The 22,964-nt window shown below is 42.7% G+C and overlaps 1 protein-coding gene and 1 pseudogene across 1 annotated transcript; one reads left to right on the top strand and one right to left on the bottom strand.

Moving 5' to 3' along the window:
* The first annotated feature begins 858 nt into the window (after positions 1-858).
* Positions 859-4,687, top strand: LOC149444283 (leukocyte cysteine proteinase inhibitor 1-like). Its single transcript, XM_089654728.1, has 3 exons — positions 859-942; positions 1,940-2,041; positions 4,368-4,687. Exons 1-3 carry the CDS (start codon positions 859-861, stop codon positions 4,494-4,496), a joined length of 315 nt encoding a protein of 104 aa, XP_089510854.1. The 3' UTR covers positions 4,497-4,687.
* Positions 4,688-22,530: 17,843 nt separating this feature from the next.
* On the bottom strand, positions 22,531-22,645 carry LOC149444282 (U2 spliceosomal RNA; annotated as a pseudogene).
* Between the last annotated feature and the right edge of the window lie 319 nt (positions 22,646-22,964).

The raw sequence follows: 22,964 nt of genomic DNA, 5'->3' as shown, positions 1-22,964 counted from the left end.
CCCCATTTTTGCCAACAAATGCCTTGCAACTGCGTGCAATGCGGGCGTTTGCATTGCTTCCCCATTGACTTCAATGTGTAGCCCCTGACAATCGCTACAAGTTGGATTAACTTTGCAGTGGGGGCAAAATGAAACATCACGGCCGGTACATGTAAACACCCCCATCCCCTGCTAAATGTAGCTCAATAGGGGCGGGTGGTAGGTGGCAAAAATGTGGCTCAACCACTCATTTTTGCCAACTGCAAGTCTAAACGAGGCTCAGGTCCCTCTGAACTCGGGTCTAGGTGTCTGAATGGTGTCCCCAGTAAGCAATACTGTTCCTTTAAGTAGGGTGTAGTAGGGTATGGCCAGCAGTGCCTCCTATGGTGATGACCTGTCTGCTCCCACCCCATGTCCAGGGCTCAGCGATATCAACCCTGAAAGGGCTGAACCATCGCAGGTTGCAGGGTGGTTGTGGGCGCGGTTCCCATTCACCTGAATGGCTCACATTTGGCAATAGTATTACTACGAATGTGGGGGCGGTAATTTTTGCTGCATCATATGGCACCTACATCATGTTTTCCTTTAGGTGGGCGGTCAGGAAAAGAAGGATGTAATACCAGAGACCTCAGATTTACCTCCAGAGATCCATAGGTTCCTCATACCATTCCACTGATTTTCTTAGCACAGACTTTGATTTGTATGACGTCATTTCCAATGCCTAGTATCAGTTTTCTCCTGAGAATGGCCCATCACATGCAGGGTGTAGTCATTATTGAACACACCCCCCCCCACCCTCTTTGTGGAATGGTACAGCCCACAGGTATATAAGCCCAGGTACTGGGTGATATGTATTAGTCTACTGAGAACTTTACAAAGATGAGTGAGACTGCACAAGCATTAACTGGGGGACTGAGTGAGCCCAGGGCACCTACTATAGAAGATCAGGCCATCCTTGATGAGGTAAGTGGTTGGGGATCCAAAACTAAGGACTGGTTCATGTCAGGTGTGAAGATCTGCATTGGGACCCTGAGAAGCCATTGACCTGTGTCATGTTTACACCATACAAGTGTGTTCATTAAACTGCATTACATTGTCAGCTTGGAGTTGCATGAATTGTGTGTTGAGAGCTTTGCAATGCATTGTAACAATGTGATCCAGTCTGCATGTTATGTGCACCTGCTGGTATCAATGGGCCCCATGAGGGAGCTCCAATGGGCCCCATGAGGGAGCTCCAATGGGCCCCATGAGGGAGCTCCAATGGGCCCCATGAGGGAGCTCCAATGGGCCCCATGAGGGAGCTCCAATGGGCCCCATGAGGGAGCTCCAATGTACTCTTTATTAGCTTGACATTGTGAATTAGTCTTGTAGTCACCTATAGTTTACAATGGCAGAAACTGCAATTCCCAAAGGCTGCCAATGTATGGTGGACATGGATGGTCCTTTTTAATAAGATTCTTGGGACCTCCTCCTTCTCCAGATCCCTGAAATGTAAACCACAATGGAAGTGGAATGATCTAACCTGGTGCAACTGTGCATGCCAACCAATCAGCTTCCATCTTCAGCTTGTTCAGTTGAGTCTTGACAATGAATGTTGGATGCTGATTGGTTACTATTAGTGAAGGGCTAAACACCCCCAACTGTAGCTTGGTTCATGGTTGACCTTGTGAACCTAATGAAAGTTTGAATTTCAGAGGGAACAATTTACTAAGTGGTATCTTACTGCCTCTGAGTATGGGGGAAGATGGTATGCAGCTACTACTAAAATACCACGGGAGTTGTAATAAGTCATGTGGCATTTTAGTAGTGAAAACATATATTTTTTTTTCAGCTAAATGTAAATTGCTCTTCAGGTGTGGTATGGAATTTTAGGGGAACCCCCATGCTAATTTTTTTTTCTTGTGGGTCTGTCTGGGCCATTCCAAACCTAAATTATTATTTTTTTTTTTTACTTTTTCAGGTGGAAGAACAGTATGAGGACCAGTCTGGGACAAGCCCTGAGGAATTTAGGGTTGTCCTCGTCAGTACTCAGGTTGTTGCTGGAATAAATTACTTTTTCAAGGTAAAGTTTTGGGTATTATGAAACTTTGTCAGTTTAAGGCATAATATGCTAATGTCCCACTGTCCCTGATTCAGAGGGTGGAACATAATTTCCTCTGTAGTGCCACCATTTTCAGTGGTCCAGGGCTTTATATTTTAGACAGGAACCCAGGAAAGGTGGTGGGGGGGGGGGGAGGGGTACACTACTCCACCTGCAGAAGTGAGTGAATTTCTTCTGCTAGAAAGAGAACTGGGGGCAGAAAAGTGATGCCTGGTGGAGGCTTCATCCTAGTATAACCACTTTGACCCGAGAACATCATGACATCCTACAGGTGGGAAATGGGTTAATATATTGGAAATATCCAATGTCTGTCTTGCCCCTGGGGGAACAGAAGCAGAGGCACATGTTCTGGTGCCCTACAGGCAAAATGGATGCAGGACACGTGGCGATTTACTACAACTGGTGGTCTGGTGCAGCTGTGTATAGTAACCAATCAGCTTCCAGGATTTCAGTTCGATTGAACAAGTTGAAGCTGATTGTTGCAGCTGTGCATGGCAGCCAGATTCTGTGTGCACCCAGGGGCGGATTGACCATTTGGAAACTCGGGCACTGCCTGAGGGCCTGCAGTCAGTAGGGGGCCCCATGAGATGCCCCTGGTACACTTTTTTTAATAGGCTTTTCTGAGTTTGGGCAAGGACACATGGGCCCCATGCTCCCCCTATTGCCCGGGGGCCCCATGAGTTGTCAGTCTACCCCTGTGTGCACCAGTCTTGCTAAATCTCCCCCATTGCACAGCCTCAGCACCTGCAGCTGGCAAACTCTAAATGCTTCTATTCAGTATAGGGGAGAAAATGGCAGTTGGCTAGAATTCAGCAGGAGAAGACTTTGCCTGGTTGCTATATTCTCCCCTGGAGTCTAGCAGAAGCATTTGGTCTCCTGGCTGTCACTTCTCCCCTCTGCACCCCCCAGCAATGCCCCCCCCCCATATGCCACTCAGTGCAAATCTCATGATTCAGACTGTTAGCCAGGGAAAGTTCAACTAGTTTTGAATCCAAAGATATATAATTTTTTTTTTTAGCTTAACAAATCTGATGTGGTGGATTGGTTTCCTTTTAGGCTTTTTTTTTTTTTTTTTTTTTTTTTTTTTTTTACCTGGTGATCTAGCCAGCAAGTCTGGCTCCCCCCTATACAGGAGGTGTCACTAGTGAAAACAGAGGGGGGGGGGGGGGGGGGGGAGTCTTAACTAATGCAGCAGTCACATCTTAAGGATTGGTAAACTGCAATATATTTTTGGGTTTTGTATTTAACTCCAGACATAGTATTGTGATCCTGTATTCTGAAACATCTCTCTGGGCAGACTGACTGGCATTCTATATGAAAACCACAATGTGATCCAGATGTTCTCCCACTTGGCTGGATCATGACATCCACCATATAGTGCACAATTGCCCCCGCTGCCTCCAGCTCCAGTGCTCTCCCTAGGACACGTCCCACCACCTCATGTCTGGATATGGTTGCAGAGGAGAGCACTGGAGCTGGAGGCAAACTAGTGCTGCCCCCATACTCCTAACCCCCCCCATCCCACACTGCTGCCCCAACTTCACCCCATCAGATGACACCACCCCCTCGCCCCCTCCATCACTACTGATTGGCCCCTACAATGAATGCTCCACACCTCCATTAGGTTTTGGTCCCTTCTCTTCACTCCACTAACATTATGGTCCCCTTATTCTTTACCCCCCCTCGATCTGAGCTACTGTCTTCTGCCCCACACTCCTCCCTCTGCTGCAGTCACCCACACTGCAGTCTTCCACTCTCATCTCATACTTCTACCACCCCAGTTGCACCCACACCCCCACCACCTGGACTACAAATGGCTGACATATTCCAGTTCTGACCAGAACACTGATAGTCATCAGTCTGTACCAGAGGAGCTTACACTCCAATGTCCCCCCCACAGGCACACAATTATACACTTCTATAGTTCTGATATATACCACAGTGCTGTATAGAGAACACTGATTGTCAGATGACTGCACCAGAGGAGCTTACACTCTAATGTCTGCAACAGTCATACACTATTAATGCTTCTGCTTTTATAGCCTCAGAGCTTACACTCTATTGTATCCCCAGAGTTGCACTTTCACTTTTATAGCTGACCTATTCCACAGCGCTGTACAGACAACATTCCAGCAGTTGTCAGTCCTTGCCCCACAGGAGCTTGCAATCTAAAGTCGCCCCCCAGATATCTTGGAACTGTTCTTCTGGTAGAACACTGAATAATATAACTCTAATATCAATGAAAACACAAAATTAAAGGTGGAATTAACTTTTCTACTCTTTCCAGGTGGACATTGGAGAGGACGCTTATATCCACGCTCGAGTCTTCCTATCTATGCCTGATACAGGGGAGGTACCCACTTTGGTGTCTTTCCAGACTGATAAGAAAAAGGACGATAAACTGGAATATTTCTAGGATGGAGAAGAGAACCATGTAGTGGTCACGTGATCAGGAATGCCACCTCCCATCTTTTTCCAAAAACTCCAAGGACCAGCAAGAAGGAACTAAAGAACCTGAAAATACAGATCTGATCTTCCAGAAATGCACAACATTTGTGGATGAAGATGTTCTGAATTCACACCTCAACTCTAATGGTGGCTATAACATTGATCTGTATCCATTTGTAAAATTCTGTTCAGTGTTTAACTTTTTGTAATGACAACTCTGAAAAGTACAATAAACCTTTTGACAAAGTTTGTTGCCTAAATTTGCCGATACATGTAAGGCCGCACTGCACATTCATGCACCTTAAACTGAGTTCTCTACTTTATTCTGGTCCCCCCCTTGCATAAGTGAAATGTTCATTTTTATCACCTTTAGTGCTGCCAAAAGTGCTCCTGCTTTTCTTGCCTAGGCTCCCACTACAGGGCCATAGATGAGAGTATATCACCAGTCCTCCTGTATGGGGCCCAGGCCAGAAGGGAGGGTCCAGGCAGCTGGGTGAATCAGATGTGAGCAGGGAGGGTGACTTTGGGGAAATTACTGGCACTGATCCCCTGTTGGCTGTCTGCAGCAGATGAAAACTGGATTCTTTATTACCTGCTGACTTTCTGCTACTGCAGAGCAACACTAGATTAGTTCCAGTAATTCACGGGTGTCAAACTGGTGGCCCTCCAGCTGTTGCCAAACTACAAGACCCATGAGGCATTGCAAGATTGATAGTTATAAGCATGACTCCCAACAGCTGGAGTCACCAGTGTGACACCCCTGCTAGTAGTTGAACCCCCCCCCCCCCCCCCAACCGCTGTTCTGGTAAATGTCATTTGCCAGCACTGAGTACTGATCACTCACTGTGTTCATTTATAACTGAAGCACATTTAAATGTTTGAGGGAGGCCCTGTCAGGTAGGTTGTATGGGGCCCCATGGTTTCTAACAGCAGCCCTGCCCACTACCACCTGGGAAGCCCACATCCAGGAGGTAGTCTTTCTGCCGAGGGATGCATGTATATGGGAGGGAATAACCATGCATACACAGGTGTCCCAGATTCTGGTGCCCAGAGGTATGTGACCAAGCCGGGTCCCAAGGCTTGTGGCACATGTGCAGGATATGTAATGATGGGACTGGCAGCCTCAAGCTGCTATGTGATCTTGCATGGCTTCCTGTGGGTCAAACATGAAGACCACTTTAACTGATACCTACAAGTGAGCTTATGAGGCTTAAATCCAACAGATTAAAAAAAAAAAATACATCAGGGGCCTATATAGCTAATAGAAAAGATAGATGCAGGATACCCTCATATCCGATGCCAAATTGTTGCGGACTCCACCCAATGTAGAAAAATAGGTGTGATCACGACACTCCTAAGAAATTCATAGAGGAAGGATAGATTCCCCCTTAAGTTTCAAATGGGACCATACAGCTTAGTTGTGGCTTTATTGAAAAACATGTATAGTCAAATGTGAGCTAAAACACCAACAGTCACCTCGCAGAAGTTACTTGCCAACCACAGATAGCCGAAAGACTGCTACACTGCGGCCGGCCATATGACATCCTCCCAGAATGTGCTCTCCTGTACGCCCCTAGGGGCACACACCTGGCAATCTGTGTCCTACGGACACAGCTGATTTGGTAAAAGGCCAAACACAGCAGCCTTTTACCACGTGATCAGCCGTGTCCAATGACACGCTGATCACCAGGAAATTCAATTGCCGGTTCTCGGCTACACTCTCCTCGCGCTGTCAGAGCGTGAGGAAAGTACTGCTGAGAACTGGCAGTTGTCAGAGCGGGGAGTGGCACCGATCATCAGGGCACTGATCATTGGTGCCCATCAGTGCAGTGCTGCCAGTCAGTGCCACTTATCAGTGCTGCCTCATCAACACACATCAGCGAAGGAGAAAAATTACCTGTTTGAAAAATTTTATACTAGAAACTTTTTTTTTTTTTCAAATTTTTTTGCACCTTTTTTGTTAGCGCAAAAAGTAAAGCGCCCAGTGGCGATTAAATACCACCAAACAAAAGCTATTTGTGAGTTAATTATAATTTCATATGGGTACAATCTTGCATGACCGCGCAATTGTCAAAGTGCGACAGCGCTGAAAGCTGAAAATTGGCCTGGTAAGGAAGGGGGTATAAGTGCCCTGTAGGCGAGGGGTTAAAAGGACAATGTAGTCCACCTAAGCAGCTGCTCACTTGGCCACATTCATACATGAAAGGGGGGGGGGGGGGATAGCATCCAAAGTACTAGTGAGATTGTTCACTTGTATAGTTTGTTGATGTTTGACAGAGAAATCATGCAGAACACTTTTTTTTTTCATTACTTAATACACCAATTTTTCATTTACTATCAGTTTCCATGACTAATTTTTCAAATTATCCTTCTCACCCTTCAGTCACCTACTAATCCTTTACTTTTTTGTCTTTCCTTTCCTCTTCCTATGTTCCACTGTTACTCTAGATAACAGATAATTACTGTTCTCAGCTCTTCCTCTTTTACATTCCGATCAGTTCTATATATGTCATGGGTATCTTAACCACTTGCCATCTGCCTGCTGTTTATAAATGGCAGGGAGGTGGCACTCCAGGGGCGGGTTGTCGTTCATAAATGGCACCCGCCATTTCTAGCTGTGCGCGCTCCCTGGGACCGTGCAGCACCAAGATCTGGTGCCCGCTGTGTCCTCTGGACACAGTGAAACACCGATCGTTGGACGGGACCTCTCCCGATCATGTGATCACTGATTGGCCAGTCAGTGATCACATGCAAAGTAGTAAGCAAGATGTCACTTGTGACATCATTGCTTACTACGTGTGAAATCTGTGAATGATCACAGAGGTCACATGGTACAGGGCTATTCACAACAAGCCTTGTACCATGTGACAAGCTGTGACCAATCACAGCTCACTCATTAGTATCTCAATGGACAGACAGAGAGAAGGAGAAATGATTTTTACATAGTTTATGGGTGTAAAAGCAATCACTGTTAAAAAAAAAAAAAATCTTCATCACCCCCCACAAGTAGTATAGTGTCACCATGGTGACACCGTACTGCTAGGGTGACAGTATGTAAAAAAAAAACAAAAAAACAAATAATATAAAGTTTAAAAATTATAATTTTTGGTTATGAACTAATTTTGCTTTTTTTTTTTTTAATAAAAAGATAATGGAATACATTCCGGCCAAGATTTATGATGAAATATTTATTTGCAAAATTTTATAAGAAACACTTTTTTTCAAATTTTTTTTGGAATTTTTCATTTACATAGCAAAAAAAAATAAAAATCCCAGCGGTGAATAAATACCACCAAAATAAAGTTTTATCTGTCTCAAAAAAATGATAAAAAATTCATATGGGTACAGTGTTGCATGACCGCGCAATTGTCATTCAAAGTGTGATAGTGCTGAAAGCTGAAAATTGGCCTGGACAGGAAGGTGGGGGAAAGTGTCCGGACAGGAAGGTGGGGGAAAGTGTCCGGACTGGAAGGGGGGGGAAAGTGTCCGGACTGGAAGGGGGGGAAAGTGTCCGGACTGGAAGTGGTTAAAGACCTTCCATCTATCCTGTATTTTCTTCAGTCTTATCCTCATGTTATACACCGTGTTCCAAATTATTATACAAATGATATTTTTCTCATTTCCCTCAATAATTGATGTAAATAACAGTCGGCATAATTCTCAGGTTACAACTAGAAGAGGACAATTCACATTTTATTGAACAAACCTCCTAATGATAACAGGATTTTTGTTCCAAATTATTCCGCACAGTAAGTTTCAAAACACTTTATAGGTTGTAAAAAACTGAAAATCGTCATTTGTTGTGTTTGCAGCATATTTACTGAAATCAAAAGCTATTTCAATTAAACTTTTAACAACATTGTAACTTTGTAAACATTTGAAGCGGTCACGTTACATTGTAACATAGGAGCCCTTATCTGATAGCAGATCACAAGTCTGGCATCCATTGATCTTGGGAGTTTTTGGACAGTTTCTGCTTGAATTTGTTTGCAAGATGTCAGAATAGCCTCCCAGAGCTGCTGTTTGGATGTAAACTGCCTCCCACCCTCATAGATCTTTTGCTTGAGGATGCTCCAAAGGTTCTCAATAGGATTGAGGTCAGGGGAGGATGGAGGCCACACCATGATTTTCTCTCCTTTTATCCCCATAGCAGCCATTGATGCAGAGGTATTCTTTGCAGCATGAGATGGTGCATTGTCATGCATGAAGATGATTTTATTACGGAAAGCAGAGTTCTTCCTTCTGTACCAGGGAAGAAAGTGGTCAGTCATAAACTCCACATACTTTGCAGAGGTCATCTTTATGCCTTCGGGGACCCTAAAGAGGCCAACCAGCTCTGTTCCCATGATTCCGGCCCAAAACATGACTCCACCACCGCCTTGCTGATGTCGCAGCCTTGTTGGAACAGGGTGGCCGTCCACCAACCATCCACTAGTCCATCCATCTGGACCATCCAGGGATGAAGGGCACTCATCAGTGAACAGGACTGTTTGAAAATTAATTTTTCTGCCCAATGCAGCCATTTCTGCTTGTGAGCATTGGTTAGTGGTGGCCGAATAGAAGGTTTATGCACAGTTGCAGGACTCTGGAGGACTCTACACCTTGATGTCTGTGGGACTCCAGAGGCACCAGCAGCTTCAAATATCTGTTTGCTGCTATGTAATGGGATTTTAGCAGCTGCTCTCTTGATCCAATGCATGAATCTGGCAGAAATCTTCCTCAATGTGCCTTTATCTGCACCAACCCGTCTGTGCTCTGAATCAGCCACAAATCTCTTCATAGTGCGATGATCACGCTTACGTTTTCGTGAAATATCGAATGTTTTCATACCTCGTCCAAGGCATCGAACTATTTCACTCTTTTCGGCAGCAGAGAGATCCTTTTTCTTCCCCATATTGCTGGAAAATGGTGCTCTGCTTAATAATGTGGAACGTCGTCCTTTAGTAGTTTTTCCTTAAATTGGGCTCATCGGCCAATCTAATTATCACAGGTGTCCCAGATTGTTTTCAGTGATCAAAAGAGCCCTGACACACAATGCCATCCATGAGTTACACTGAAAAACAAAATATTTAATCTTTGTGACACGTAAATAGAATTTGCATAATAATTTGGAACAGGGTGTAGTTCCATCTTATATATACAGTTGCAAGAAAAAGTATGTGAACCCCTTGGGATTACGTGGAGTTTTGCATGAATTGGGCATAAAATGTGCTCTGAGCGTCATCTAAGTCACAACAATAGAAGAACACAGTCTGCTGAACATAATACTACACAAACATTAGATGTTGCCATGGTTTAATTGCACATAACATGTAAACATTCACAGTGCAGGGAGGGAAAAGTATGTGAACCTTTGGACTTAATAACTGGTCGACCCTCCTTTGGCAGCAATAACCTCAACCAAACGTTTCCTGTAGTTGCAGATCAGACCTGCACAATGATCCTGGAGTAATTTTGGACCACTCCTCCTCACAAAACTGTTTCAGTGTAGCAATATTCTTGGGATGTCTGGTGTGAATCGCTCTCTTAAGGTCATGCCACAGCATTTCAATGGGGTTGAGGTCAGGACTCTGACTGGGCCACTCCAGAAGGCGTATTCTGTGCTGTTGCCGCCATTGTTTTGTTGAATTACTTGTATGCTTTGGGTCATTGTCCTGTTGCATCACCCATCCTCTGCGGAGCTTCAGTTGGCAGACAGATGGTCGTACGTTTTCCTGCAAAATGTCTTGATAAACTCTGGAATTCATTTTCCCATCAATGACAACAATCCGTCCAGGCCCTGAGGCAGCAAAGCAGCCCCAAACCATGATGCTCCCTCCGCCATGTTTTACAGTGGGGATGAGGTTTTGATGTTGGTGTGCTGTGCCTTTTTTTCTCCACACATAGTGTTGTGTGTTCTTCCCAAACAACTCAATCTTGGTTTCATCTGTCCACAGTATATTTTGCCAGTAGTGCTGTGGAACATCCAGGTGCTCTTTTGCAAACTTCAAACGTGCTGCAATATTCTTTTTGGACAGCAATGGCTTCTTCCGTGGTGTCCTCCCATGTACTCCATTCTTGTTTAATGTTTTCCTTATTGTAGATGTGTCAACAAAAATGTTAGCATGTGCCAGAGATTTCTGTAGGTCTTTAGCTGACACTCTGGGATTCTTATTTACCTCATGCAGCATTCTGCGCTGTGCTCTTGCAGTCATTTTTACAGGACGACCACGCCTAGGGAGAGTAGCAACAGTGCTAAACTTTCTCCATTTGTAGACAGTCTGTCTTACCATGGACACATGAACATCAAGGCTTTTAGAGATACTTTTGTAACCCTTTCCAGCTTCATGCAAGTCAACAATTCTTGATCGTAGGTCTTCTGAGAGCTCTTTTCTGCGAGGCATGGTTTACATCAGACAGTGCTTCTTGAAACCAGTAAACCCAAAACAGGTGTGTGTTTTTTAAGGGCAGGACAGCTGTCAGCAACACATCCAATATCATCACACTGATTGGAGTCAAGGTTGGCTCACTCCTGGCTCCAATTAGCTCTGGGAGAAGTCATTAAGCTAGGGCCTCACATACTTTTTCCTCCCTGCTCTGTGAATGTTTACATGTTATGTGCAATTAAACCATGGCAACATCTAATGTTTGTGTAGTATTATGTTCAGCAGACTGTGTTCTTCTATTGTTGTGACTTAGATGACGTTCAGAGCACATTTTATGCCCAATTCATGCAAAACTCCACGTAATCCCAAGGGGTTCACATACTTTTTCTTGCAACTGTATCCTCTATTTATCCATTCCTCTATTTTTGGAATTTCCTGTTTCTGATACAATCTAGGGATCACATCTTTAGCTGCATTTAATAAATAAAATATTGTATTTAAGTCAGAATTATGGAATAAACAAACCCAAGGATCTTTCAATACACTAATCCCTGTCATCTCCTGTATTTGTATTACTCCTTTGCAAAATTCTTGTATTTTAGGAGACTCCCACCAAATATGTGCCGTTGTTCCTTTCATCCCATAACCCCTCCAACATAAAAGTGAATTCTATAATCGTAAATTATGTGCCACACTTGAGGTAATATAGCACCTCGCTAAACATTTATAATTCACTTCTATTCTATTCATATCCACCTAATTTAAATATTTTTTTTTTCCTGTTCATTTAATTTTGTTCCAGGTTTCTTTTCCTGCTTATCTATAAATGGTGGCAGGACAGTTCCAGATAACTGATGATTTTATATATACGAGAGGTAACTTGCTTTCGCATAGTATCCAGATGAAAGAGTTTTTCAATTGGATACATATCCTTCTGCGTTCTTAGTGGCTGCTGGAGCAATGCAACAAAATGTCTTAATTGATAGTAACGCCACTCATCCAACATAGAAAATATTTCTGTCTTATCCTTTAAATCTAATAAAGAACACAAATCCCCCATTATCAGTGTCTAGGGGCGGACTGACGATTTGGAAACTCGGGCATTGCCCGAGGGCCCGGGGTCAATAGGGGGCCCCATGAGATGCCCCTGGTACCTTTTTCATAGGCTTTTTTGTGTTTGGGCAAGGACAGAGGGGCCCCATGATCTCCTATTGCCCGGGGGCCCCATGAGTTGTCAGTCCGCCCCTGTCAGTTTCTTTTAGATGTGCCTTTCTATCCTTTTATCTGCTATATTTTCTTTTCCCTGAGGGAAAAAAAAATTCTGTTCACCCAGGTGGTATTAATAAGTTGTACTCCCAACCCTTTTGTTTGTGAATTCTGTCCCATACCCTAAAAACATACCGTGTTAAAATACTTGTGTTTTCAGACAAATTTTGATGGTGTTGTGGAAGCCAAATATTCATATCTAATTGTATCCCGCTCAGTATATTTTCTATCTTTATCCAACTTTTCCTCCCTGGGTTGTAAATCCAGTCTACTATTCATAGAATCATCACAGAACAATAGTATCTTCTAAAATCCAGTACATTTAGTTCCCCATTCTCTCTCTACATAGTAGTTCATATTTAGCTCTTGGTTTTTTATTCACACATATATATTTGAGTATAATTTTTTTTTATGGTCTGGAAAAAAATTACCTTGGAAGATATATTGGGAGCATGTGAAATTTATACAAAATCTTTGGGACTATCACCATCTTGACCATGTTCATACATCCTATCCACGAGAGTAATCCTATTGATAGTCTCCTCAGTTCTTCCTTCATCTATCAATGGGATGTAATTTTTCTGGTATATATTCTTTAAGGAAGGAGTTAACTTTATACCTAAATAGTTCCATTCCTTTTCTTTCCATACAAAGGGGAAGGTTTTCTGCGAAGTCTGTTTATCGTTCTTCAAAATGTTTATATGTTATATCAGATTTCATAGGGTTAATTTTCAATTTCATTAGCTGTCTATATTGTTTTAAGTTTTTCATTAGATTGGGTAATGTCACTCTGTGATTTATAATATAGAACAACATATCGGCATATGCTGCAAATTTATGTTCTTCATTTCCTATCCTAATTCCCTTTATATCTATATTCCTTCGTACAGTCGCTAAAAGCGGTTCCAAAGATATAACAAAAAGTAGCAGCGAAAGTGAGCACCCCTGCCTTGTTCCATTGTACATTTTGAAGAACTGTGACAATGAGCCATTTACTTTCACCGCTGCTGATGGGGAACTATATAATTTTTTTATCCATTGCAACATTCTGGGTCCAATTCCTAATGCTTCCAGTGTGTCAAACATAAATCCCCAGTCTACTCTACCGAAGGCTTTTTCTGCATCAATCGACAACACTAACACTGACTGGTTCTCTTTCTTATTCTTTTGAAAGAGGAGCAGTCAGTGTTAGTGTTGTCGATTGATGCAGATAATCCATTGTCCCTTCCCTCCCTCCCTCCCTCCCTCCCTGGGACAAAGCCCACCTGGTCTAAGTGAATCCAATCCGGCATCAACTCTTTCATCCTATTTGCCAGAACCTTTGCGTATACTTTTGTGTCTATATTTAATAGCGATATTGGTCTATAACTGGGACACAGGGATGGGTCTTTTCCCTCTTTTGGTATTACTGTGATGTATGCCTGCAGTGACTCTTCTCTCATTTCCATCCCCTCACCAAAAGCATTCATATAGTTGCACATCTTAGGTACAAGTTTTTCCTTCAATTTCATATAATATCTCAGGGTATATACGTCTGGCCCAGGGCTCTTTCCAGTGGGTGAACTCTTTAATGCGGCATATATTTCCTCCTGCGATATTATTTTATCTAAGGCTGCTCTCCTCAAATCTAGGCAATCCAGCTTCCATTAGATAAACCTGTTTTTTTTTCTCCCTCGGATTCTTTCAGGTTCTTGGATTTTATTTCACATAGTTTACTATAATATTTTTGAAACTTTGTGGCGATTTTAGTGGTTGAAAAGACCATTTCTCCCTTCTCATCTTTCATTTTCTCTTCATAATTTCTTGACTTCCTTTCCCTTAACCTTCTCATTAAATATTTCCCTGGTCTATTCGCCCTCCGATATCTTTCTTTTGCGAACATATTAAAACTTTTCTCATTTTCCTGTTCCATTAAGTCTTTTAACTCTTCTCTTTTTTGGATTATCTTCTGTTCTACCTCTAATTCTATTTTCTTCTTGTGTACTTGTTCTAAATCAAATAATTCCTCTGTTAGTGACACTATTTTCTTTCCCCGGTCCTTCTTTTTTTCAGCCGGCCCCCATTGATATCAGGATTCCCCTAATGTATGCCTTATGTGTTTCCCAGACAGTTGCAACAGATACCCCTTCAGTCTCATTGAGTGAAAAATATACAGTTGCAAGAAAAAGTATGTGAACCCCTTGGGATTACGTGGAGTTTTGCATGAATTGGGCATAAAATGTGCTCTGAACGTCATCTAAGTCACAACAATAGAAGAACACAGTCTGCTGAACATAATACTACACAAACATTAGATGTTGCCATGGTTTAATTGCACATAACATGTAAACATTCACAGTGCAGGGAGGAAAAAGTATGTGAGGTCCTAGCTTAATGACTTCTCCCAGAGCTAATTGGAGCCAGGAGTGAGCCAACCTTGACTCCAATCAGTGTGATGATATTGGATGTGTTGCTGACAGCTGTCCTGCCCTTAAAAAACACACACCTGTTTTGGGTTTACTGGTTTCAAGAAGCACTCTCTGATGTGAACCATGCCTCGCAGAAAAGAGCTCTCAGAAGACCTACGATCAAGAATTGTTGACTTGAATGAAGCTGGAAAGGGTTACAAAAGTAACTTTATTCTTTATTCTCTTCTCCATCTCTACTTCCTGTATAAACGTCTCATTCAATCTCCACATACTAGTTCTATTCCCTTGTCAGCTTTAGTCTCATGGTGACAGGTGCATGCTCTGATAATGACCTCACCTCAATATTGGATTATAACACTGACTCCAAGAGATTGATTTACTAAAGCATTTTGTCTGCAAATGGTCGCAGTTCCTTGCATGACCGACTACTTTTAGGCAGAGAAGAAATTTACAAAGGACTCAGTCCATAAATAGACACAATCGGAATTTACTTATGGCCACAAAACTTAGCGACCGTCTAAATGAGTTCACCTCTTAGAACCAGGTGAACAGCAGAGAAAAATCTTTTTAATGACATGATCTCAAGCAATTTATACTTCCTATATATATTGGACATTTTTAAGAATAAATTCAGTTTTAAAACAATTCTAGATTTGTCTGTATAAAGTGATATATGTCAAAAAATCCAAACAGGCATTGACTTCATCTAGTTCAGACAGCTCAGCAGTGACACGACTGAGCATGCTCAGTCCAGGAAAACTGAAAACTGCCTTCACTCTGTTGATTTTTTTTAAAGTGTGATAGTAAATGCCTGTTAGCAAGCCTGGAAATGTCATTGAAAAGAGTCAACCTCTTTCTGTTAAAAGGTTGGTCATTAACAGACTAACATATATATATATAAATAAAAAACAATATACATCAATACTTGTAACTATATAACTGTCACTATACACAGAAACACCAACATAGACATTCTCAGAACTTTTTAATTTCCTGTGTAATTTTATTTTGCTGTTTTTTTTTTTTTGCTTCTTATACAATATTTTTTTTCCACGATTTTATTAAATAATGCTAGTGCCGTGTTTTATTTTTTTTTTTTTAGCATTTATTCTCTGCAGTATATATACTCATGTATATACTGCCATGTGCATTGATCATGTCCAAGGACTTAGACTTTTCAAATATATGAACTAAATGGTAGAAAAACTGCACTTGGTGCTCAGCATCTAACAGAAATCCAAATCCAAACTCCCCCCGCTGTCTTCACCAACCACACCCAATGCCAGTGCTGAAGCACAATTAAAAGGAATCCAAATTCATATTTTCTTATAATATCTACTTATATTTCTTAATTCTTGAATCATGCTGCTGGGTTTACTTCTGGCCAATGAACTGAACTTTTGTTCTTCTGCCTCTGGAGCATGGAATGTCCTTCTACAAATGTGATGATGCAATTCCCATCTGGGAGCTGGTTCTGAGACCATTTGTGTATGATAACCAATTTTTATGCACATTTATGGCCCCACATATGCAGATAGATTTTCTTTTATGTGCAATATATTTATGAAAACCATTTGACTTAGTTCCTCAGAGTGCAACTAGGGAACTTTAAAAAACCAAAGGCCCAGGGTGACGTGTTAAACACTCTACCTAGCCACCAGTTGAATTACATTTTTCTTGAAATTCAGTCTTAGAGCTGTTAACCCTTTGAGGACCGTAAGGTTTTGGAACGCCAAAAGAATAATTTTTTTTGTTTTTAAAGTTCGTACACTTCAGTTGCTGTAACTAAGCCATTTCATGAAATAATTGGCAAAAAGCTCGATCCATTTGTTGTTTGTTGATAAGAACTAGTATTTTGACTCAAACCAAAAAAAAAAAAAAAGAGTTTTAAGCTCTTAATCAGATGATACACGCAATTACAAACACGGGACAAATACGTCCCTTGGTCCTAAAGGGTTGTTTTTTGTTTTTTTTGGTGGGGGGAGGGGGTATTTTTATTTAACACCTTGCAAATGTGAAGAATAAAATGTTTATTTTGTAGATTTGTATGGATGTTAATACATTGCACATGAGAAAAAAAAAGGTTTGATTCAACAAATACATAAATAGTTCATATTCTACATTTATTTGGACAGCAGTAACACAAGTCTGTACATTCATTGGCTTGTGTAAAAAGAAACAGTGTTTATGGGGCGACTTTTCACACAGCACTTTCCAAGAGGGTTAGAAGGGCCCTGCCCATAGGAGCTTACAGTCTAAAAGGCATCACAACTTACCTTTCACAGTGTACAGCTGGGAAGAAAATAAGGCGAATATTAACCCGGCAACACATTTTACAAGGTACAACAAATCTCACCACCCTACCCAACCACCCCATCAATTTGTTGTTAGGTGCAAGACTCTCAAACAAAACCAGGTATAAAGAAAAAAAAAACTCAGAACCAAACTCAAAAACACCAAGTAGAGGTGTCAATTGTGCATATTTTATTCGCACAACTGACCACTTCTGCCTCCCAACTGAAGAGGAGGAGGCACCACTGCTGGCTATGTTTTCCAGAACCTTCTCCAGAGCAGAGAGGAAGGCGCACATGGCATGGCTTTTTCGGACCATCGGCAGACTTTCAGGATGTCCATTGCAGGTTTTGCTTAGGGCAAGAAGCAATTATACACCTCTATGAGCTCATCCCTACCCTGAAGGAGCTTACATTCAAACTAGTGCCAATGAACCTATCAGAATGTCTTTGGAGTGTCGGAGGAAACCCACACAGGAACAGGGAGAACATGCAAACCTCTGGCACGTGGTAGCATGGGTGGGATTTGAACCAAAGACCCTAGAGCTGTTAGGTAGGAGCGTTAACCACTAAGCCACTATGCTGCCAATGACATTAATTGGAATCTATAGAAGTACCACGATTCAAGAATTAAGATATATAAGTAGATAGTATAAGAAAATATGAATTCTATATTAAAAATTATTTGTCATATAACAGAAATATAACTGTAATGATTACATATATATTTACCATTAGAATATATAGTCCGGTCCATAAATATTGGGACATCGACACAATTCTAACATTTTTGGCTCTTTACACCACCACAATGGATTTGAAATGAAACGAACAAGATGTGCTTTAACTGCAGACTGTCAGCTTTAATTTGAGGGTATTTACATCCAAATCAGGTGAACAGTGTAGGAATTACAACAGTTTGCATATGTGCCTCCCACTTGTTAAGGGACCAAACGTAATGGGACAATTGGCTTCTCAGCTGTTCCATGGCCAGGTGTGTGTTATTCCCTCATTATCCCAATTACAATGAGCAGATAAAAGGTCCAGAGTTCATTTCAAGTGTGCTATTTGTATATGGAATCTGTTGCTGTCAACTCTCAAGATGAGATCCAAAGAGCTGTCACTATCAGTGAAGCAAGCCAATGGGACAGATTAATAATCATAAATCAAACTTTCACTTTTTAATTATTGGTTGCAAATCCTTTGCAGTCAATTACAGCCTGAAGTGTGGAACGCATAGACATCACCAGACGCTGGGTTTCATCCCTGGTGATGCTCTGCCAGGCCTCTACTGCAACTGTCTTCAGTTCCTGCTTGTTCTTGGGGCATTTTCCCTTCAGTTTTGTCTTCAGCAAGTGAAATGCATGCTCAATCGGATTCAGGTCAGGTGATTGACTTGGCCATTGCATAACATTCCACTTCTTTCCCTTAAAAAACTCTTTTGCAGTCTGCTTTGGGTCATTGTCCATCTGCACTGTGAAGCGTCCAATGAGTTGTGAAGCATTTGGCTGAATATGAGCAGATAATATTCCCGAAACACTTCACAATTCATCCGGCTGCTTTTGTCAGCAGTCACATCATCAATAAATACAAGAGAAGCAGTTCCATTGGCAGCCATACATGCCCACGCCATGACACTACCACCACCATGCTTCACTGATGAGGTGGTATGCTTAGGATCATGAGCAGTTCCTTTCCTTCTCCATACTCTTCTCTTCCCATCACTCTGGTACAAGTTGATGTTGGTCTCATCTGTCCATAGGATGTTGTTCCAGAACTGTGAAGGCTTTTTTAGATGTCGTTTGGCAAACTCTAATCTGGCCTTCCTGTTTTTGAGGCTCACCAATGGTTTCCATCTTGTGGTGAACCCTCTGTATTCACTCTGGTGAAGTCTTCTCTTGATTGGTGACTTTGACACACATACACCTACCTCCTGGAGAGTGTTCTTGATCTGGCCAACTGTTGTGAAGGGTGTTTTCTGCACCAGGGAAAGAATTCTTTGGTCATCCACCACAGTTGTTTTCCGTGGTCTTCCGGGTCTTTTGGTGTTGCTGAGCTCACCGGTCCGTTCCTTCTTTTTAAGAATGTTCCAAACAGTTGTTTTGGCCACACCTAATGTTTTTGCTATCTCTCTGATGGGTTTGTTTTATTTTTTCAGCCTAATGATGGCTTCACTGATAGTGACAGCTCTGGATCTCATCTTGAGAGTTGACAGCAACAGATTCCAAATGCAAATAGCACACTTGAAATGAACTCTGGACCTTTTATCTGCTCATTGTAATTGGGATAATGAGGGGATAACACACACCTGGCCATGGAACAGCTGAGAAGCCAATTGTCCCATTACTTTTGGTCCCTTAACAAGTGGGAGGCACATATGCGAACTGTTGTAATTCCTACACCGTTCACCTGATTTGGATGTAAATACCTTCAAATTAAGGCTGACAGTCTACAGTTAAAGCACATCTTGTTTGTTTCATTTCAAATCCATTGTGGTGGTGTATAGAGTCAAAAATGTTAGAATTGTGTTGATTGTCCCAATATTTATGGACCTGACTGTAATATGTATTACTCTGTAACATTCATTAAAAAAGCATTTATTAGCAGAACATGAAAAAACACTACAAAACAAGAAAGAGAATTAATAATAGAATTAGCATTAACAGAAAGCAAACAACAAATCACACCTGACAATTGTTTCTAGAAAGAAATGGGGAAAACGGGAAATGGGATCTTTGCTCCTCTGCGCCCTCCAGGGACCAAGGTTAGAATTGCCTATTTTGTATACATGACGATTCCAATTCAACATTTACTAATAGACATTTTCCTATGTGAAGACGGTTTTCTGTTCACCACGGCAAGGTCTTAATTGTTTAAATTAGGTGAAGTTTGGTGTCTCACTTCTATTGCTTCACCTTAATCTTAGTAAATCAGCCCCTATTTGTCCAGGTCAGAATTGCGCAATGAAATCACGTCTCTTGGTTCTTCTTGACATTTCCTGTTGAGCGTTTTTAGGGGCAACCTGCTGTGATGGATTTTCTTGGCTGATGGCTGATATCTCCATCAAGATACTTTCTGCATAATACCGATTAGATTCCTGGAAAGATCTGCCCCAATACAAAGTATTAGTAAGACTTCATCTATGCAGTTCAGTTTTGGGCACCATTTTGCAAGCAGGGTGCTTATTTCCAGTATGTGTGACCAGTACATGCAGTTGAGCTCTCGCCCACAAACAGAGCCTCAGTGCCACCCATTGGTTCCTGCGCTCAAACTCACACCTTGTGCATACATGCAGACCATAGGTCTCTCTGGCTCATCCTCCTGGTCACCAGTCCTGGAACCATATCACTTTGGGCACCTCTCATAGAAGGCCCTATCATTTATTGTGGTCAAGGTTAGGGCTCAGGGAATCCACCTAAACACCCAGAATGCATGTTATATGGGGGCCCCGGTCACCTGGTGCATGATACCTGAGGGGGGTCTTCTCTCCAAGTGGGTGATTCCTGTCCCCCTAACCACCACCCACTCCTGAGCCAACCAGGCATTCACAGTCTCATACCCTTTAAAACTTCTTCAAACTTTAGGTTAACTCACAACATTCATTAAATACAGTTAGACAGGTGCTGTCCCGGACAGGAAGATTAGGGGTTAGTGCCTTTCCTGGTTCTTTTAGTTTTTGAGTGATATCTCTAAGCCCGACTCACTGAGCCTGTGATATAAAAGAGTGCCAGTGGTCCGAAGAAGAGATCATGTAGATGATGATGATGATTTTCCCCAAAGAGAGCTGAGAGCCCAGAGCCCATAAGAAAGAGCCCCGTAAGGGAGAGGACCAGGGAGCAGCACCCAGGAGGAGTACAAGGATGCTACCATCTGCCACCAAAATGTGAGTTCGATAGAACTTGGGGTTCACCCTGAAGACACCAGCTGCTGGAGAAGCCTCTGATGGACTCGGTAATTACATGGACTCCACCTTTACAGATATGCCGGGAAAGCACATAGCCTGAGAAGGATTAGAAATTAGGGACTGTGTCATGTTGGATTCTGTACTTTCTGCACTTTATTCAGTAAAGCATTGAAAATTTGCCATTTGCCTGGTCTGAAGTTACTCAAAGAGGTGTAATGCAAGTAACCGGCACAACTTTGCACTTAGTCTACAGTTTAGGTCACTAGCACATGTATGAAGAGTCAGCACGCTAAGAGTCATTCTAGTGCAAGTTATACATGTGGTCGCCATGAGAAACAAAGGTACAGTCAACAAGCAGCCTGTCGTAAATGTGTACCTGTTATAGGTGGAATTGTCTCTAACAAGGGAGATGTTGTTGGCTCTCCCTACACTGCATTCCATCTCCCACACCAACCAGAACAGAATGGAACTGCAGAGGTCCCCATCTTGTATAGAGATTCAGAAGTTCAAGAGTTAAAGTCCGGTTGGAGCCTACGCTTTGTGCAAGGTGGGGTTCCATGCTGCTACCGGGACTGGTAGTGGGAAAACACTGGACAGGTGGCTGTGGTCAGTGTTCAGCATAGCCTGCCTAATTGCAAGCTACAGTGGGAAGATGTACATTTACATGGGGACCCAAGTGAAAACAGTTGTGCAAGTGTACATGGTGTATGTTCATCTCTAAAAGTAAAGGCCTGTCTTAAGGTCAGGTATTTCCTGAGGGCAACCTCAGCCTTGTCCCAGGGCGTTGGTGAAAACGGCACTAAAGCAAAGGTACCCCATATGTGTGGAGTAGAGAGAGAGAGACCCTGTACAAGGTGCCTAGCATAGCTCAGAAGAACCCATCCCAGAATAGGCCTCTCATTTTTTTTTTTTTTTTTTTAAGTCCGCAAACGTGCAACTATATCGAAAAAACCCGTAAGTGTCCGCAAAAAAGTGCAAGTGCAAACACACCACACGAAAAACGTGCACTTAGGGGTGTGCTGTGTCCTACCCCTAAAGGGGCTTGGACCGCTGTCCCTGATCCCCCGGGGCACAAAGCTCCTGACGGGGACTAGGTTCCCACTTGGTCCTCCTGACCAAAAGGCCGGGTGGACCACCGTTCCCTATGCCAAGCCGAAGCCGGACATTCAGTACTAGGCAAGGGGACTCTCCCGAAGAAGAGTCCTCTAGGGATCAGGGGAGGAAGGAACCGTATGGCCACACATCCTCCCCCTAGACTTCAGGGTAGGCCCAAGGACCCACACCCTCCATCCGTGAAAGCACACTTAAGAAAGCAAAAAGTGACAATACGTGGGAGTGTAATAAATTAAATAAGGAAAGTAAGTAAAATAAAAAAATAAAAAAAAAGGTACCGTGCCGAAATGTGCACAGACCAGGCCCTGAGGCCCGTAGCAAAAATTGCCCTGGACTTAGCCAAAAGGCCTGGTCCTTAGGGCGCTGTGCAAAAAAGAGTGTAAAAACAGTGACCATGTGTCATTTTCACACCGTGGGGTCCCACACCCAAGTGTTACTAGTGACACCCCTGAGCGCGTCTCCTCAGGGGGCACTGAGTTTGCGGACTTTTTGCCTCCTCAGCCCCAGGCCAGACCAAGGTAGCATGCTCAGATCAGGAGGTACTGGGTCTTTCCGGTCTCCCCAGAGGAATTACTCCCAAGGCCCCAGAACGAATCATGGCGCTCCCTGGTTTCTGTCCCTCCGGTACTAGCCTTCCGGACCCCCATCATACCAGTGAGGGTACTATACAACAACCATCCCCGTAAACTAGAATGGTCGGGAGCACCCCCACTGGACACTGATAAGAACAGATACTACACTTGATCTTAGCCAAAAGGCCGAGAAGCGATAGGCCTCTCATGTGAACCTTGCTTGGCACCTATAGAAGAGTGAAACATGGAGGACATGAAAAATGACCACCTCCCTACCCTTACATATGGTTTTGCCCTCACTGAGACAATCATGAAGCAATGATTTTCTTTGCTTGAAACTTTACCTAAATACTTGGAAAGGTTAACAAGGTACAACAGTCCACAATATGGCAGTTCTTCACTGTAATTAACATACACAAGGATCCACAATCTCAGTATTAAAACTGCAATAGACCACATTTCCATATCCCGGGCTTCTGGTACAATGGCCCACTATCTGCAGGAGGGGTACTGTGGT

Source organism: Staurois parvus, unplaced genomic scaffold (assembly GCF_062004578.1).
Source record: "Staurois parvus isolate SC_StPar_1 unplaced genomic scaffold, SC_StPar_1.0 ptg000794l, whole genome shotgun sequence".
Taxonomy (NCBI): Eukaryota; Metazoa; Chordata; class Amphibia; order Anura; family Ranidae; genus Staurois; species Staurois parvus.
Note: the sequence above shows the minus strand (reverse complement) of the source record. Positions and strands in the feature narration are given on the sequence as shown.